General features: G+C 44.2%; 1 protein-coding gene across 1 annotated transcript in view; it reads left to right on the top strand.

The window, feature by feature from the left end:
* Nucleotides 1-19138, top strand: part of ENOPH1 (enolase-phosphatase 1) — a 44723-nt gene that overhangs the window by 5824 nt on the left and 19761 nt on the right. The window contains exons 2-3 of the mRNA XM_082272315.1: nt 7487-7588; nt 14899-15089. Of these exons, the coding sequence (XP_082128441.1) occupies nt 7487-7588; nt 14899-15089 (293 nt within the window). The remainder of the gene's footprint in view (nt 1-7486; nt 7589-14898; nt 15090-19138) is intronic.

The following is a 19138-nucleotide window of genomic DNA, read 5'->3' as shown; positions in this document are numbered from 1 at the left end:
CCTGAGGCCCATTGTTGTGCCATTCATCCACGACCATCACCTCATGTTGTAGCATGGTAATGCACGACTCCATGTTGCAAGGATCTGTACACAATTCCTGGAAGCTGAAAATATCCCAGTTCTTGCATGGCCAGCATACTCAACGGACATGCCACCCATTGGGCATGTTTGGGATGCTCTGGATCGGCGTATTTGACAGCCTGTTCCAGATCCTGCCAATATCCAGCAACTTCACACAGCCATTGAAGAGGAGTGGTCCAACATTCCACGGGCCACAATCAACAACCTGATCAACTCTATGCGAAGGAGATGTGTTGCACTGCATGAGGCAAATGGTGGTCACACCAGATACTGACTGGTTTTGGACCCCCCCCCAATACAGTAAAACTGCACATTTTAGAGTGGCCTTTTATTGTGGCCAGCTTAAGGCACACCTGTGCAATAATCATGCTGTCTAATCAGCATCTTGATATGCCACACCTGTGAGGTGGAGGGATTATCTTGGCAAAGGAGAAGTGCTCACTAACACAGATTCAGACATATTTGTGAACAATATTTGAGAGAAATAGGCCTTTTATGTACATAGAAAAAGTATTAGGTCTTTGAGTTCAGCTCATGAAAAATGGGGGCAAAAACAATAGTGTTGCGTTTATAATTTTGTTCAGTGTAAATGCCCATTTTTTTACCTGCAAAAAATGTGGTAATTTTTTTTTTTTTTTAAAAGTGAACGTATCCTTTAACCAGTTCTGGACCGGAAACATATGCCACCTTAACCTCCCTGGTGGTATTCCCGAGTGTGGCTTGGGGTTAATTTTCAGTGCCAAAAGTGGTAACCCCGAGCCACACTTGCATTGCAGTGGGGCGGAAATGACTTAGCTACGCACGACGCGTTTCGCTCCTGATGACGTCAATGGTGACGAAACACATCGTGCTTAGCTACATAATTTCCGCCCCACTGAAACGCAGATCCGGCCGCTGATACGCATAGCGTCCCGGAAGCAGCCACTAACGAGGGTTTTGCAGCCCCTACTGCCCTGATTGCCTGTTTACCAGTCCTTTTTAATGTGAGTACATTGATTTATCTTAATAAAGAATAGTATTTCAAACGGTACATAACTATATGAGGCCTTCTTCTTACATATTACCTCGGACATATACCTACCATATGATGAATGGGGATATGAGGCTGTACCAACCATATTGAGTATATATTGTATGTGAATGAGATGATCCAGGGATCCCTTTCTCCACGAGTCCAGTGTACAGGAACCACCTGACAGAGGATACTTATTAATACCCTAAGGCTTATTACCCCTGTAGGGGTCCCTAATTCTGCTGAGTGCGGGATATATTGGAGGGGTGCACCGTTCCTTCACCTGGCACCTAGCACTCGGACCACCCCGAATATCACCCATCAGAATTGTTGAAGCACAGTTTCCAAATTTCCAGCACTTTATGGACTTTTGACCATTTATTTATTGCATCACTATTTATTTCATATCAGTTTCACTATATCACCTACAATTAATTAATAATAATTTCCTACATTTGTTTTTTATAATTGCTATAATCCAGTGACCACTTTAAGTCATTACACTTTGGCACGTTATATGTGTATATATTCACTGGAGCACTGTCTATATATATTTATAATATTTATTATATACATTTTAATTTATTTATTTATTGATTTTTATATATTTTTTGGCTTACTTAGCTTTATTTAATCCTGGTTTTCTTCCTATAAACCAGTGAATCACTTTCACTTGTGTACTTTATTTATTCACATTTCTTCTTTTTTATCACCCATATTGGTTTCCATTGCATATATTTTTTGTGTACTGTTATTTGATATTTGTACATGCCCACTAGCACTTTATTTTAATTATACATAGTTCAGTGCGAAGGCACATTCCTTCCTATATTTATTCCATATTTATTCATCACCTATAGGCAGCGCCACCTACCTCACCTTACCCTATATTTACTAATATAGTCCTTTTGGACTATATTTTGAGGTTGGCTGCAGCCAATTCCTTGTCCAAAAGCGCAGAATTTTCTATCTTCATTTCGAGTGCTTTGTGCCTGGAAAATTTTGAAACACCATTGCGTCCAAAAAGCGTATTTTTTTTTTGCACAAAAGCGCTTTTAGACGAACTGAAAAAATAGCGACTGCGAAACGGAGTTACTTGAAGAACTGAGCGATTTGTGGGAAAATTCGTCATCAGGTACGGAAAGTGACGACAGCGACGATTCTGATGTCTCTTTCTGGCCATACGTCATTTCTCGCAGCCGAGTCAGCCTGCCGCAGTAAAACTGCGGCGGGCAGTCGGCAAGTGGTTAAGGTAGGTTTGACATATTGTGCTAGTGTGCGAAACATACTAGCACATTATGACATTGCCTTGCAGGATTTAAAAAAAATCCAAAAACAGCGGTTTACTACCGCTTTAAGGGCGACAATTACTTGATCAAGTATGGGGGTGCGCATACCCACACATCAAAGCCCCGGGAGGGCAACTATGTGACTATACTCTACAAGACTCTGGTCCGGCCACATCTCAAGTATGCCGTCTAGGTCTGGGCACCGGTCCTCAGGAAGGATGTGCTGGAACTGGAGAGAGTCCAGAGAAGGGCAACAAAAATAATTAGGGGAATGGAGGACATCAGCTATGAGGAAAGACTACAAGCACTGAATTTATTCTCTCTGGAGAAGAGACGCTTAAGAGGGGATATCATATCATTGTACAAATACTGTACTGGCGATCCTAGCATAGGGAACAAACTTTTCAGCGAAAGGGAATATAAAAGACACGCAGCCATTCACTAAAATTAGAAGAGGAGCCGCTTAACCTTAAATTGCGTAAAGGGTTCTTTACTGTCAGAGCGGTAAGGATGTGGAATTCTCTTCCAAAAGCAGTGGTATCCGCAAAGAGCATCAATAGTTTCAAAAAACTATTAGATGGGCACCTTAACGACCACAACATACAGGGGTATACAATGCACTATTGACAGCACACACTTACCATAGGTTGGACTGGTGTCTTTTTTTCAGCCTCACTAACTATGTGACCTAACGTTTATTAGGATTTTAATAGATGGTAGGATTATTGTATGTAGTGTTTAAAGTGATTGCAAAGGTAAAGATTTTATAAAAAAAAAAAAATAACAAACATGTTATACTTACCTGCTCTGTGCAATGGATTTGCACAGAGCAGCCCCCATCCTCCTCTTCTCGGGTCCCCCACCAGTGCTCCTGGCCCCTCCCTCCTTCCGGGTTCCTTCACAGCAAGCAGCTTGCTCTGAGGGCACCCAAAAAGGCGCTCCCTGAGCCGCGGCTCTGTGTATGCATTTACACACGGAGCCACAGCTCGGCCCTGCGTCTCCTGATTGGCTCACTGGCTGTGAGTGACAGCAACTGGAGCCAATGGCTCCTGCTGCTGCATCTCAGCCAATCAGGAGGGAGAACCTCGGTTCTCATGCTCGTCGCTGAATCGAGATAGAGCTTAGGTAAATTTTGGGGAGGGGGGGGGGGCTGTGGGTGGAGCTGCACAGTGAATGTTTCCCAAGTCAACTTCCAGGACGGTCACATGAGAGATAGGCTCCTCCTCCTGCAGGAATCACAAGCACAGATAGATTTCAAAGAGGCCGCCCACTGGCTGCCCATCAGTTCTTGTGTTTCCTGTCCTGCAAGCTGAAGATGACATTCATCCCGTTTGTTGTTTTTTACCTTGTCCAAGGCAGGTGTCTCTGGACATCTCCTCCCTCTGCCTGGGTTCAGCTGGTGAGGTCACCGGTACTCAGGCTCTTGGGTTGAGGGATGGAGAACTCCTTGGGATGAGTTACTGTATTTATATTACTATAATATATTACTATATTATAATATAGTAATACTATATTACTGTATCTCCATTCGTACCCGTCACTATTACGTGACAACGAATGGGAAAGCAAAACAATACTACACCGACCAGGATCGATGGATCAGCGCTCACTGCAATCACATAATGAAGGACTGTACATACAGTAATGTTATATATGGCACATAGTCATAAATCCAAAAAACCTGTCCGCAGGTGTGCTTCAGTGTGGTGTCCTGGGTTGAAAGAGGAGATGGTCTCTGTAGTATATGTGGGGGAGGGAGTCCAATTATGTTGAGGTGCAAGACCGGCTGCTCCTAGAAGAGGTGAGGGATCCCTCCAGACATGCAGAATAAAAGAAACAAGGGCGACAGTTCAGAGTAGTGGTCAAATGAAAAACAAATTTATTGCAATGCACTTACATTTAAGAGAAGCAACATCAGCATTCAGGTGAAAAGCATGGATCCCCAATGATAGGTGCCGAGGGTGGTTGGGACGCAAGCACCCAGCCACAGGGCTGGATGGTCCGGAGATCCCGAGGGAAGGGGATCTCGCTGTGCCTCCTCCTGGGGACATCCGCGGCACACAGCCGCAAGCCGGATGCAGCGTCACAAGACACTGCCGGTTCCTCTGCGGAAGTCGGCAGGAGACAGCTGAGACTGTGGAGAGGGCAGGCTGCAACGTCGTTTCAGAGGATCAACCTCCTTCGTCAGGACGTTGCGGCCCGCCCTCTCCACAGTGACAATGACATAATCAGACCGCCAGGGAAGTTAAAGGGGGAAAAAGTTTGAGGTTAAAGTGCAATTCGTGATTCATCAGACTAGGCCACCTTCTTTCATTGCTCTGTGGTCCAGTTCTGAAACTCACATGCCCATTGTAGATACTTTTGTGTAGACACGGGTCATCATGGGCACCCTGACCTGTCTGCAGCTACAAAGCTCCATACACAACATGCTGCGATGCAAGAATGGTTTGAGGAACACAACAACAAGTTTGAGGTGTTGACTTTGCTTCCAGATTTCCCCAATGATATAAAAGTAAACATGATTTATCAGACCAGGCCACCTTCTTCCGTTGCTCTGTGGTTCAGTTCTGCTTCTCACGTGCCCATCGTAGCCATTTTTGGTTGTGGACAGCATGGGCACTCTGACCAGTCTGCAGCTACGCAGCCCCATACACAACAAACTGCGATGTCCATTTTTTTCTGCTTTCAAAAGTATAAACTTGACCGGATGGGTAATACGGTTAACTTATCCTTTAATTGACTTTGTAGTCCTAAATCTAAGGCAAGCCATAGACAGTGCAAATGTCTTTCCTGCAACTACGGATTATTTGCACTTATCCCCCATCAACACAGACATTGCTGGCAGGGGGCAGGGGCAGCTGTCCCCGCCAGGAGAAGACAGTGATTATTGCTAGCGGCTAAAGCAGCCGCTAGTGATAATCGCAAGTGAAACTGGCAGGCTGGCTTTACCCGAGTTGATCGATCGTTTGATTAACTTGGCACATTCAGATTGCCCACACACGGTTCGAATCTTGGACGGTTCCTGCTGAACTGGCCGAGATTTGAACTGTCTATGGCCAGCCTACCACAGCAGTGTAGGCCAAACATTTAATAAACCTTTCAGTTGGGGCAGCCATGTTTTCTTCTATGGAAAATATATTTTGAGAACATCTATTGTGGTCATTCCAGGCACCACAGATAGCCAAGTGCTGTCCAGACCCAATTGAAATGTAGGTACTGAATTGAGTGAGTAACATCTTAGAACATATTCTCCTATCAAAGTCATAAGGGGTGTCCTAGATACTCTATAAATATGTCTCGCAGTACTGTGACAAATGATGGAACTTGGGGAAAATTCATGTACTTCTGACTGCATATACACCTCCAGAAAAGTGTGACGAATTTTATTACCCCTATTTGTTTTTGAAGCTTGGTGTGACTTAAGGGCCATACACACTTGATGAAAATCGGACGAAATATCCTCCGATTTTTCTCTGTCTTCTCAGCGTTCATTACCGTTTTTAGTCGACAGTGCATAAATGTTCACTAAATTTCTCGTCCAAATTTTTCTTTTTTTTTTGGCACATTTGTTCCCAGACTTCCTGGTTGTCAGCAACTTCAGATCATGCGCAGTCTTTCGTATCCGATTTTTCACGGACGTACTGCATACACATTAAACGAAAATCGGCCGGACGAAAACATTTTTGGTGTTTGTCCCTCCGTTTTTTTTTCGTTGAAAATGTCGGCATCGGCTGCTGAAAGTTGTGTACACACTAGGCGAAAATCGGACGATTTCACATCGGGCGGGAATTTTCGGCAGATTTTCTACTAGTGTGTACCCTGCTTTAGGCCCCTTTCACACGATCGGACCGATAAGGTCCGCCTGTCCATTTTTCAGGTGGACCTGATCGGGCCACCCATTCTCCTCTATGGAGAGGTGGATTTCAGGGGAGATGTGTCTGCTGACACCCGTCTGTTATCTGATCCGACAAGATCCGCTCAAAACAGACGGATGGCGATACGTTCGCCATCCATCCAGCGGGTCGAATCAGATGAAAACGGCATGCTGTCTGTTTTCATCTGATCTCCCTATAGAGGAGAACGGAACTCTGACGGGTCTGTCTCTGCACAGTGAGTGGAGACGGACCTGTCATCCGCCTGCTCAGCGGGGATCAACGGAGCGATCCCCGCTGAGCTAGCGGAGTCTGCCGATCGGATCCGCCCCGTGTGAAAGGGGCCTGTTTTCCTTTTATTGAAATACAGCCTTTTAGTTACAAAATAGTAACAAAGGGGGAAGTATATGAGCAACAAGACACAACTACCATCTGTCTCATGTAAATGACTTCCACTTACAATGGGAAGGAATTGTGTTACTGATATTCCTAGGGATCAATAGATGACCTGTTGACCTCATGTGATTTAGCAGTGGAAAGAAAATGTGAAGACACCAAAAATTTTTTTTTTTGGTGAAACTGGCATAAGATCATACATTAGGCTTTTATTACTCTAACATGTATAAAAGACCTGCTGATAATAAAGCAAGTATTTGTTATCCAATGCAGGCAAACATACCAATCTAAAGTGTATGTTTTGATTCCCTCTAGTTTTGGTTAATTGTACATTTGCAGTTGAATTTATAAACATGGAAAACCTAATTGTTTGCTTTGTGTTGAAGGTACATTAAAATTAGCCTATGATTTGGTCTCCCTCAAGGCTGTTAATTAGTATGCACACCTTGTAAAATAATATGGTTTAAGAATGTTTCCTAGTATCGGGAGCCATTGAACATAAAGGATCCCTTGGGCTTTTTTTTACTGCGAATATAAATTCCCTAGTCCTAGCCATTGTGTTTAAACAAAGAAAGCCAAGGCCTTTTTGGGCAACCCCACCATAAGCTGATTTGCATATATAGAGGCACAAAAATGGTAATATGCATCTTAGATTAAAAAGAATCTTCTATTCTGATTTTATCTATAGAAAAGTGTTTTGGAGATTAATTAACTCTAATTTTACATGTAAACAATTGATTAATGTATTAGTAATAAAATATAAAGGACTATTGATTAATATTTTTTTTTTTTAAATGTGTGCAGACGTCCGTAATGAATTATATTGTTTTACACAGGAAATTTTGTTCCCTTACATTCAAGACAATGTTAAAGAATATTTGGAGAATCACTGGCAAGAAGAAGAGTGCCAGGAGGATGTTCAGCATCTAAGATTACAGGTTGGATTCATCATTGATCTATAGTTGACCACACATGTTACAATCTGATTTTATAATCTCCTTTAGATTTAAGCCCCGCACACACGTACCGATTGTCGGCCGCAAATATTCGGCCGCCGACCGATCGGCTGATTGTAGGCTTGTTAGTATGATGCTTCCGACAGCCGACATCGCATTTTCGGCCGAACAGAATCTGTCCTGCAGGCATTAAAATTTTTGTAGGCCGACAACAGAACGGCCGATTGTTCGCCAGTCAGTACAGATTTCGGCCGACAATCGGCAGATTTGCAAGACTGGGCATGCTCAGAGAAGAAAAAAGACACGGAAAGTTAACCATCACATGACATCACTTCTGCAGTCGGCTGTTGTTGGCCGACAAAATTCGTGTGCAGTCTTTTGCACTTTTCAGCGGACAGGACAGCCCTGGACAAAAGACGGCCGATCGTTCAGCCGACGATCGGTACGTGTGTACGGGGCTTTAGGAAAACCTGTGTAGTAAAAGATCCTACCTGATTGGATAGATGTTCAGTAGCTGTATTAGCTAGTTCCTCATATTACATGGTTTTGGCAAATCTAAAGTTGATCGCACATAGATTTATTGTCAGATTGTAAGGTGCATGGTGACCATTATGCTTGTGATACATAAGTTACAGTTGGCTGGTTACTCTCAGCTTATGCAGCAATCGTGTGTGCGCTCCTCTAGACCTTTCCTGACATTCTAAGTAGATCAAATAGCAGACTTGTCATATGATATGCATTTCTTCTCCAAGATAAGTCACTATCAACGTTGTAAGGTGTTACGTCTCCTTTAACTAAAACATGTATCATGTATGTAACTCTAAATAATATTTCTCTTTCGTTCATTGACGGACACAGCTCCTAATATTCATAACCATTGGGTTATACCATTTGCTGCTCAGTGATTGCAGTATTTTAGTCTGCATCTCCCCAAGGTAATACTTAAAATCTGGCCTGTTAGTGTGCCCTGAGGACATGCGTTGAGAAACACTGGGTTATACTGCCTCCTACAGGAGTAGGACACTAGGTAGAAAATAATTCTGGCAACATCCATTGGCAGTCCAAGGGGGTATACTCCCTCTCTATGCTATAGCCACTCAAACTATTTCCTTGCTGGGATCTTTGGTCCTGGCAACATTTTTTAGATAGAACATTTTTTTTCTCCTGGATTTTTTCTTGTGAGATCTACAATCAACTGCTGGATTGGACGATGGGCTGGATAATCTAGATCCAGTGGTCACCCCAGTCTAGCCAGCGAGCACACGCAGACCTCAGCTCAGCGCTAGGTTGGCCGTGACATAGCCCCACTGGACGGGGGCTGGCCTGCGAGTTAAATGTCCCACAAGGTCGCATATGACTAGGTCTCAGCCAGAGTCGCAGCTTTCCTCCTGGCCGACAGCCCCCCATTTCGATGGAGAGGAGAGGGGTTCTGTGCCCGCCTGGTTCCTGATATGGTGAGTAGCTGTCCCCCCTCTCCCCCTGGAGGGTTTTAGGGTGGACAGGGGCCCCTCCTTGGGACGGTCAGACCCCCCAGTTTCCCTTCTTCCTGCAGGCACCCCCCTTGCCAAGTCCCTCTTCCTGTTCCCCCCCTCCACGCTGGAGCTATTTGGGTGGTCTGGCCACTTTCCTGGAAAGGGGAAGGGCGCTAACAGCCCCAGTGATGGGGCTGGGGGGTGCGGCGCCGGCGACCGGATGATCGATTGTGCGAAGGGGGGGGGTTGTACCTGGTGGGGGCTCCTGCCAGGGCCCGCCGTCCTGCCTGGATCTGTCCTTGAGGCCTGGTCTCCCAACTGGGTCCCTGTAAGCCTCATGGTGCCACGCGGGGCCGCCATTTTGTTGTAGCCTGTGTTTTTCTATATATGGCGCCATGTTTGTGTAGTCCGGCCGCCATTTTCTTGTGGTTTGCCATTGGAAATAGCAGCGGCCATGACAGTGGAGCCCTGTGGGCGGCCATTTCGGCAGTGGGAGCCCCTCCCCCATCCCCTGGTGCTGATTCCTGGATCATTTCACTTTCTGATTGCCACACGTGCAGATTCTCCTGGTGGCTGCAGGTGACTTTTTCTGTGGGTGGGGAATCTGGTGGGGTCCTCTCCCTCTCTGCTTTGGATCACTCGGTGCTTTGTCTGATCGAGTGGGCTAAGCTTTTACACCGTAACCTGGAGGGGTAACAGCTTCCCCCTGCCTTTGCTGAGCTGGCAGACCAGCTGGTCCAGGGGCTGCAGTTTATCTGTGATGCCCCTTTGGATGTTGCTCCCCTGATGGCTCGCCTCTTTTGGCAGTCGTCCTTCGGTGTGTTTTTTGGCTCAAGTGCTGGTCTGCTGATCTGACTTCAAAAAAGGTCTTGACTGATCTTGCTTTTCAAGGAAATCGCCTGTTTTGAGCTACCCTGGATGACATCATTAAAGGTCTCCCAGGAGGCAGAGTACTTTTCTTCCGTAGGCTATTAAGGGCATGGGACCTTGTCTTAGACATGGGCCTTTCTTCTCAGCTCATAAGATGTTTTATTGTCCCTCTGGGTCGACCGACAAGGGGACAAAGCCTTTCAGGGCCTCTTCTGGAGGATCCAAAGGAACCTGCTCTGGAAAGCCAGGATCTGGCTTCTCCAGACCCGAGGACAAGGCTTCTTCTGCATCAAGGTGCGCTCTCACCTGTTTCGGGGGTGGGGGGACGTCTTCACTGGGTTCCGAGCCCGTGGGCTTCCCGGGTGCAAGACAAGTGGGTCCACAAAGTCGTTCGGTCAGGTTACAAGATCAAGTTTCACTCTTGTCCCCCGGCAAGACCTTTTCCTTCCAACTTGTGCCTGTCCCCAGACTGCTTACAGGGCCTGTTTCGGGCCATACAAGACCTGTTCCTTCCAAGAGGTGATTGTCCTGGTTCCGCCTTAGGAACATTTTCACGGTTTTTACTCAAACCTGTACACAGTTCCAAGGAAGGAAGGCAAAGTGCGTCCAATCCCTGACCTTAAGGCGCTAAACTGCTTTGTGCGGGTACAGAAGTTCAGAATGGAGTCCATGTGAACAGTGGTGTCATCCCTGCGTCAGAAGGATTTCCTCGCCTCTATCGATATCAAGGATGCCTACCTTCACATTCCAATATGTGCCAGTCATCATCGTTTAACCTGCTTTGCTGTGGAAGAGGATTATCATTTTGTGGTGTTAACCTTTGGTCTCGCATCTCCTCTGCTCTTCACAAAAGTGTTAGCTCCGGTGCTAGCTTTGCTACGCCAATGGGGGATCGCTGTACTGGGCTACTTGGACAATCTCCTTCTGCTCTGGTGGAGAACCTGGAGGAGAACCTGGAGATCACAATATGAACTCTGCGGGAGTTTGGCTGGATTCTGAATTTTCAGAAGTCTTCTCTGGTTCTGTCCACAAAGCTGGACTGTCTGGGCCTGACTCTGGACTCAGCCTTAGTCAGAGGGCTCCTTCCTCTGGACATACTCCAGAAATTGCAGGCCGCAATTTGCCTCCTGATGTCCAACAAATGGTCTTCCCTCCAGACTTGCATGCGGGTGGTAGGCCTGATGGTGTCTACCTTCGAGGCGGTTCCGTTTGCACAGTTCCATACGAGGGCCCTGCAAAGGAAACGTCTGACCAAATGGGACAAGACTCCACAGTCACAGAACAAAAAACTTGAAAAAAAGCTGTTTAAAAATATTATTAATTTACTATCAGGGGAAGGAAACCCCAGAGGAAAAAATATAATAAATTTGATAAATTCATGCATTCCACTCCTTTAAAAAAAATATGTATGGTCGATTTGTTATCCTCCTTAATTACATAAAGCAAATAATTAACAGCAAATCTTCACCTAGCAAAAACAGGACACAATGTACATATGCCGAAAGAAAAAAAATGTAAAACATTTACTAGCTAAATCAAATAACACCATCTAGTGGGGGACTGTGGAATGGCCATAGTAAATGGAAAAGTACATGGAACCTCTCATAAATATGAAGGGGGACTCCAAAAAACTGAAAAAGATGTGTTAACATGCACTGCGTGACTAATCACTACATGGGTATTATTGCTGAAAAACTGGCCACAAAAATTGCAACTATTATACACGGTAACATAAAAATACTAAAACATGTATACCAAAACTGAGAATGAAACATTGGAAGGGAGAGGATCTAACCTCTAATAAAAACGTACGAAAAATATACAAAACAAAAAATGTACAAACTAATATTCTGAAATAAAAACAATTTAAATCAAATTCTATGTTTAGTCCCTTGGGGACCATGGTGTCCATCCCAAAAATCCACCATGATTCCCTCTGGCTGAGGTTTTTGAACCCCTCCAATCTCCAGTGAACCTTTCATAACCCCAAAAACTGTGTGCTAATCTAAAGTGGTTAGATAAAGAGTGTTTTCGATAGCCCTTTTGTATATTGTGTACATGTTCCTAAATGCATTTGGATAATTTTCTCCTGGTACAACCAATGTATTGAAGCCCACAGACACATTGTACGCAAAATATGTGACGCTGCGTGATGACGTGAATCTGTGCTGACATAAAAATCCAAATGTGAAAATAACACTGCTAGCAGAAAAGGTAGTATAGCTGACCTCAAATCATAAATATTACACATTGGTGCAGCACCAGTATTTAAAATTATGAAATAAATGTGCAATATACATCATATAATGACAAATTAAATGACTGGTAGAAAAATGCTATATTGGATAATGGGAAATCCAAAAGTACCAAAAAATAAAGTCCCATAGTGTGTTTGGTGAAGATAAAAACTACTTGTTCCAGCAACACCATTGATCACGAATATATTTCTCAAACGGTGCTCAACTGCCCAATCACCAAGATCAAGTGAATTCAAAACTCACCAGAACAAAAGGCTACCATTACAGCAACATATATGTCTGAGTATGAATGAAATCAAACAGCACTCAAGTGAGAATGAAATCCAACAGGGATCAGTGTGGCATCAGTGTTGCTCCCAGTGGTACCTCCTAGTATACTCCAGCTAGGAATAAAGCTCACCAAGAGCCCAAAGGAATTTCTCAGTGTAGTACGCTTTTTACATAAAATAGCATAAAAACAGAGCAATAAATCCAGAAAACTCACATAAGAGGCCGCTGCTGACCCGGGAGCAACGTGATGTCAGCACCAGAATCTTTGCCCACTCAGCCTTCTGTCCAGTAGATTCCTTAACTCTCAGAAGGGTGACACCTCTATTAATATATTTTTCCTGCCACACTAGTGTATGAAATATGCATGTATTTTTTCATGTTTGGTAGGAGTATCACATTTTTTACTGCATTGCATATATTCGCATTTGATATTTTTTCATCTTACCTATAAGGCTGGTTCTAGCACTGATACAGGGTGACACCATTAGTATTATTTTAGACTTTTTTTTTGCACTTTGTTAGCTTCAGGAATGGTGATTGCAGCACACTTAGGTTGGCTATTATTGGCATCCATAGAGGGTGACACCACCATTGTGTACATCATACACATGGTATTTTTTAGTTCTTACATTTTCCTATGGAGGTGATATGTTCTTTTTAATTTACACATGGAGGGCAGGGGCCATCATTGCTGAGGTTACCTGTGGCCACAAATTTTTTTAGGGGGTGACTACATTGTGGTTATCTATACACTTGGAGAATATGTAGGGTTGAATCACTATTTTAGGGCGTTTTCACACTAGCACTTATGGTGCGCACCCGGGTTCGATTGACGTCAGAATTTGGTTCTTTTTGATGATGTAAACACTGTCTTTATACCCGGGTGCGCACCCCTGAACCATACCCGAGTCCACTTAAAAAGGGTGGTCTGGGGTATGGTTCATGTGAACTCCAGTACGGTTCGCTGCTGATGAGAACGCAATCGTATCAAATCGAGCAATTCTATCCATTTTGGCACCTTCTCGTTTACAGCGGTTGCCAAGCAACATGAGTACACGCCGGCTGCAGCTTGATGACACAAGTGTACCGCGGTTCGGATACAAAAATAAAATGTGAACACGGTCCATCAGGGGAGGGGGGAGCAATCGAACTCGGGTTTGGACCAGGCAATCACACCAAGTGTGAAAACACCCTAAATGTGTGCACATTAATGAGGGTTTCTTCCCCATTGTTGTTTAATTTACATGGACAAGTTATCTGAGTATTCATTTTGATACTTTATTTATACACACGTAGGGAGGTTTGTTTAGCACTTCAGTCACCATTATTTTTTTATTGGATTAGAGTAGCTCAACATTGTTTCTTTTGTTATTTTGTTGGGTGTGGGGACACATTCTAATGCTGGCAGCCACTCACTGATTAGTATATTAGGGAGGTCTGCGCGGTGGTTGTTCTGTTATATTGTAGTTACCTTGTTTATTTCCAAGATTCTTCCAGGACAGCAGGGCGTTTCCGTCCATTCAGTTTTATGTTTTACAATACAAAAGTTTGTTGTGTCTACCTTTTTGGTTCTTTATATATTACTGAAACAAACAAATTGGATGCACTTTTTTTTTTAACATGTAAGCCTTTGTTTCCTAGTTTAGGTGGATTGGATTACTCTTAAAGCGGAGTTCCACCCTGGGAACGTTTTTTTTAATAAAAATACCCCCGGGACAGTCAGGGCTAGTGCATTCCACAATGGCTAGCCTCTGATCTGTCCCGGGTTGCACTTACCTTTTAGAAGAAAATGTCTTGTCCAGCGCTGCCATCTCAGGTGTGGGCAGCTTGAAGCCAGCGCGATCCTCTTCTGTGTCCTCTTCCGTCTTCTTCGGTCCCACGATGCACTGCACCGGCCCCGCCGTCACTTCCGGTGCCGCAGTGTCATCCCTGCACAGCTTCTGGGCATGCCCAGAAGCTGTTTAGCAAGGTATGACGGAGCCTGCACCGGAACTGACGTCGGGGCCGGTGCAGGCGCATTTAATTCCTGGGAGCGATGACGTTCAGCTCGCAGGAATCATTGCAAGCCAGGAAGTGACGAATCGCCGTGGCCGCCGAGGGGAGGAAGAGGAAGTAAGGTGAGTATATTTTCTTCTAAACCAGGTAAGTAAAAAAAAAAAAAATTGTCATTATCCATTTGTTTTTCAGGTGACCCCGGGCATGAAGATGGAGGTAAGTATAATTTTAGGGTGGAACTCCGCTTTAAGTGCTGTCCTGGAGGATTCTTGGAAATTAGGTTATCTGGTAACTTTCTATTTAGTAATGTTGTTGTTGCCAGTTAATGATTTTTCACACATTTACTTGTATTTTAGTTTTACACATCATCACCCATACCAAATAATTACAATTCTTCTGCTTTTTTCTTATCATCTGTACATGTAAGGCAGAAAAAGACTGTAAACTTGATGGATTTGTGCCTATTCCTAAGAATGAAGCAGAGGTACAACAGATTATCCAAGGTGTGGTTGATAATGTTCATTGGCAGATGTCACTAGACAGGAAGACAACAGCACTTAAACAGCTTCAAGGCCACATGTGGAGAGCTGCATATGCTTCAGGACAAGTCAAAGGAGAGTAAGTACCGTATTTTGTACTTTTTTTATTTAGATTTGACTTTCTTTACTTCATGAAAATGTGTTTTCATGCTCAATGTGTTGCAACATGCTACAATGTGTTCCACAAGCTTCAGTGCAAAATAAAAGCATAGAAGTATGAGAAAATGCTAAAATAAATGAATAGCAGCAAAAGTTAAAGTGTTACTAAACCCACAACAGTAAAATCAGTCTGTATATGCAGAAAGCTTGCTTGTAATACTCACTGTGGAACCTCTGCATTGTATTAAAAGGCTATTTGATCCTGGCTTCTATGATCCTCACCTTCTTCCAGTGTCCCCAACTACATAGTTAGTCAGGTTGAAAAAAGACACAAGTCCATCCAGTTCAACTAAAAACAGTATTGAAAACCCAACCATACAATCCCATATACACAATCCTATACCTGCTGTTGATCCAGAGGAAGACGAAAAACCCCCAGCAAAGCATGATCCAATTTGCTACAGCAGGGGAAAAAATTCCTTCCTGATCCCCCAAGAGGCAATCGGATATTCCCTGGATCAACTTTACCTATAAAAAAATGTTAGTACCCATTTATATTATGTACACCTAGGAAAGTATCCAGGCCTTTTTTAAAGCAATTTATTGAGCTAGCCAGAACCACCTGTGGAGGGAGTCTATTCCACATTTTCACAGCTCTTACGGTGAAGAAACCTTTCCGTATTTGGAGACGAAATCTGTTTTCCTCTACACGTAAAGAGTGCCCCCTTGTCCTCTCTAATCTCTGGATAATACAGAAGGTAGGGAACACGCTGCACATGCTCAGTTTGTTGTGTATTGCTAGAGAGTTTTTTTTTTTCTTGGTAGAGTGTGTTTGATCAGCACAGGGCCAATCAGCACTGTCCAGATAGAGGGTCAGGGGTCCTGCAGTCTTATAGGACAGTGAAAGCAGTAGGAAAACTCCTCCTACAAGCTTTAACCAGACTCTAAAAAGGGAACGGACAGAGGGCGCACCAGCCTAGTGCATTATCTTTAAAACAATTTATTAAAATAAAATAGCATACACATTGTACTCCCAAAACAAGTTGGAACACGGGCAAACATGTGCAATCAAGGACCACAATGTGTATGCTATTTTATTTTAATAAACTGTTTTAAAGATAATGCGCTAGGCTGGTGCACCCTCTGTCCGTTCCTTTTTTAGAGTCTTTTTGGGTTACCACGACCTGTTGACAGTGGCAGCACAGCCGGGACTACGTCCATTCAACCTGAATCGCATTCTCAGGATACCCGTTTCAAGATAACCCCTCAAGCGCAGGAGTCATTTATTTTTTGTACATGCTTTAACCAGACACTGATAGAAGTCACAAGATTGCTTTAACTGCTGATGAGAAAAGGTATTTAGCAGTTTATATTTGCTAAAACTATTGCATTTCCATGTTCTGTGTACTGTGGGAGACGAGATAAAGTGAATGCAGGGTCCTGGGTTTCGTAACACTTTAAAAAGGCATTCCAGCGCAGTACACGCACAATGTTGTAAAGAATGTCTTAGTCACTGGGTAGGGGTAAGTGCATATAAATGAATGATGAAGCCTGAACTCTCAATATGCATTCTTGACTCACTTAGGCTGGGTTCACATATATGCGAATTTGATATGTTTTAAACTGCATCCTATTCGCATGACGTGAATGTGACCGGCTTTCAACGAAACCAGTTCACACATATCCAGGGCGGCCACAGTGTGGTTTCAAAAAAGGTCCTGTGCATTTTTGGGTTTGGTTCAGGTGAGAATTCAGGCAAAAATTTGCACCTGAACCGGTGAACAGAAACACACTGGACCCCGGACTGCAAACCGCAGCTGGATATGTGTGAACCCGGGCTATGGCTACATTCACACCTTTGCAACGCGACGTGTCGCTTTTACTCCACGTGTGCCATGCGACAGCATAGGACAGCCTGTTTTTATTTGAATGGGTTGCCTTACGCATGACAACCACACCAAAATAGGTCCTGCTCCTTTTTTGGCAGTGAGCCAAACACATGTTTTGGCATGACTGCTACCTGCATTTGGGGTGCCAGTAGAAAATAATGGCAGTGCAACTGTGATGCTAGTTTTAGTGCAACCGTGATGCTAGTTTTGGTGCATTTTTTGTACGTTTACGGGAATGTGGGCAGAAAGAGGCAGCGCACAAATTTCTCTTACATACATTTCCCTTTAATTGAGCTATAATTTACCACTGACATTACTTTATAATAAAAGTTGCCATAGAATTGTAGCACTGCCCCCATATGGAGCTGCTGAGAATTGCACCTTCTGGATTCCCCTGGGTTACCCTTAGCAGACAAATAGCATTTAAAGTCCTTGGCTCAGTCAATAAACAGTCCAGGGGATGTTAGTTTTTGTGTTTTATTTAGAACTGGGATGGGAGAAGGGATGAGTGGCATACTCCAACTTGAACTATGCACAATCCTGAGGACAACTAACTGTAGTGTGCGGCAAGGCCGCTGCTTCACTTTGCCACTGAAGTGAAGATGAAGAATCTAAACTCCTGTTTAGGTTACTCTTCAGGGTCTAACTTAGCACCCCCTTTGTCACTTTCTGTGTGTGCTGACCTCCCGTCCACTGAGACTCTACTGGAGTGGTCCCCTTCCTGGGCAGACCCCTGGCAAGCTTCCCAGTACTCATGGACACTGTTTTTCCCAAGGTCGCTCTGCCTTCGACTCCCTTGTCAGCATCCACTGGACCTCCTGGCTTGGCACCACACCTCCAGCTCACTAGGCTGACCGCCTGTGACCATCTTCCATACAGACAGGAGAAGAGACCGCTGTCACCCTCCTCCTGGGACCTGGCTTCCCGCCCAAAGACACCCTGTCACATGTGCCCTTGACTTTTATAATGTATCCCAGGATGCACCACTGTTTGTGCCAACCCACTGGGACAGTTACAAAGCCTGTTTGTCACTGGCTGGGTTTTCTCCACTGTCCAACAGGCTCCCCTATTGGATACAGTGGGGACACTCCCTCAACCCAGATGAATCACACATGGACACATGCAACAGGCCTAGCTACTGATCAGGCTCCCCCCGATAAGCAGATGGAGCAAACTATAGTTTACCTAACTAGCACCTACCTAGGAGGGTGCTACAGAATATATAAGAAAATTGAAGCAATGGTTAGGAATTTTAATCCCTTTAAGTTTGTATCAGCCCCTTTATTTAAAGAAAACATAGCACTGAGCAAACACAGACCACTGCTTTAATACACCGGAGCTCATGTCCTTATTGTACCTCTGTTGTTAAGCTGGAATTTACCGGAAAGCAGCATTTTAAATACAAATAACTATTTACATTACATGTCCTTTAAGACATTACTGGTATGAAGCTAATATAAAAACACATCACAGCAACATAAATATCTGTAAGTACAATTATGTAATTGAAATATTTTGTTTTTCAAGAACATGATAACTTAAGTTTGGTACACACTATAAGAAAATCATGCGTACGATCGTCCGATTTTCCTCGTTGTTTCACAGCAAATCAGAACCGATGAACGAAAATTCGTATAAAAATTCTCGTACGACAAAGGCTTTTTTATTTTGTTGTTTATTGTTTCTGATCATGCGCAGTCTTTCTTTTCTGCCTTTTCTTGTACAAAAATCGTACGAAAACGGTACACATTAACCGGTTGCCGACCGCCGCACGACTATATACTGCGGCGGTCAGCCCCGGCCAGGCAGAGTGACGTAGGGGTACGTCACTCGCCTGTCACTGACTTGTGAGCCAATTGCGGGCGTGCGGGCGCGCGCCCGCCGAGGCACGCGCCCGCCCCGGCTCGTTCACTGAACAACCCGATCGTCCGCCGGTCACTCACGATCGCTCCGGTGAAGGGAGAAAGTCAGGCGGCTTATGTAAACAAGTCGCCTGTCATTCTCCCCTGTGTAAAAATGAAGATCAGACGGTTCTACTATGTAGGACCGTTGATCTTTGTTTTTACACCAATAGCCATGTCCCTTTACAGTTAGAAACACTCCCCTAGGACACACTAAACCCCTCCCTCTCCAATACATT

This window comes from Pelophylax lessonae (genome assembly GCF_965119305.1).
Source record: "Pelophylax lessonae genome assembly, chromosome: 1".
Classification (NCBI taxonomy): Eukaryota; Metazoa; Chordata; class Amphibia; order Anura; family Ranidae; genus Pelophylax; species Pelophylax lessonae.
The sequence above is the reverse complement of the archived record's forward strand: the minus strand, read 5'-3'. Positions and strand labels throughout refer to the sequence as shown.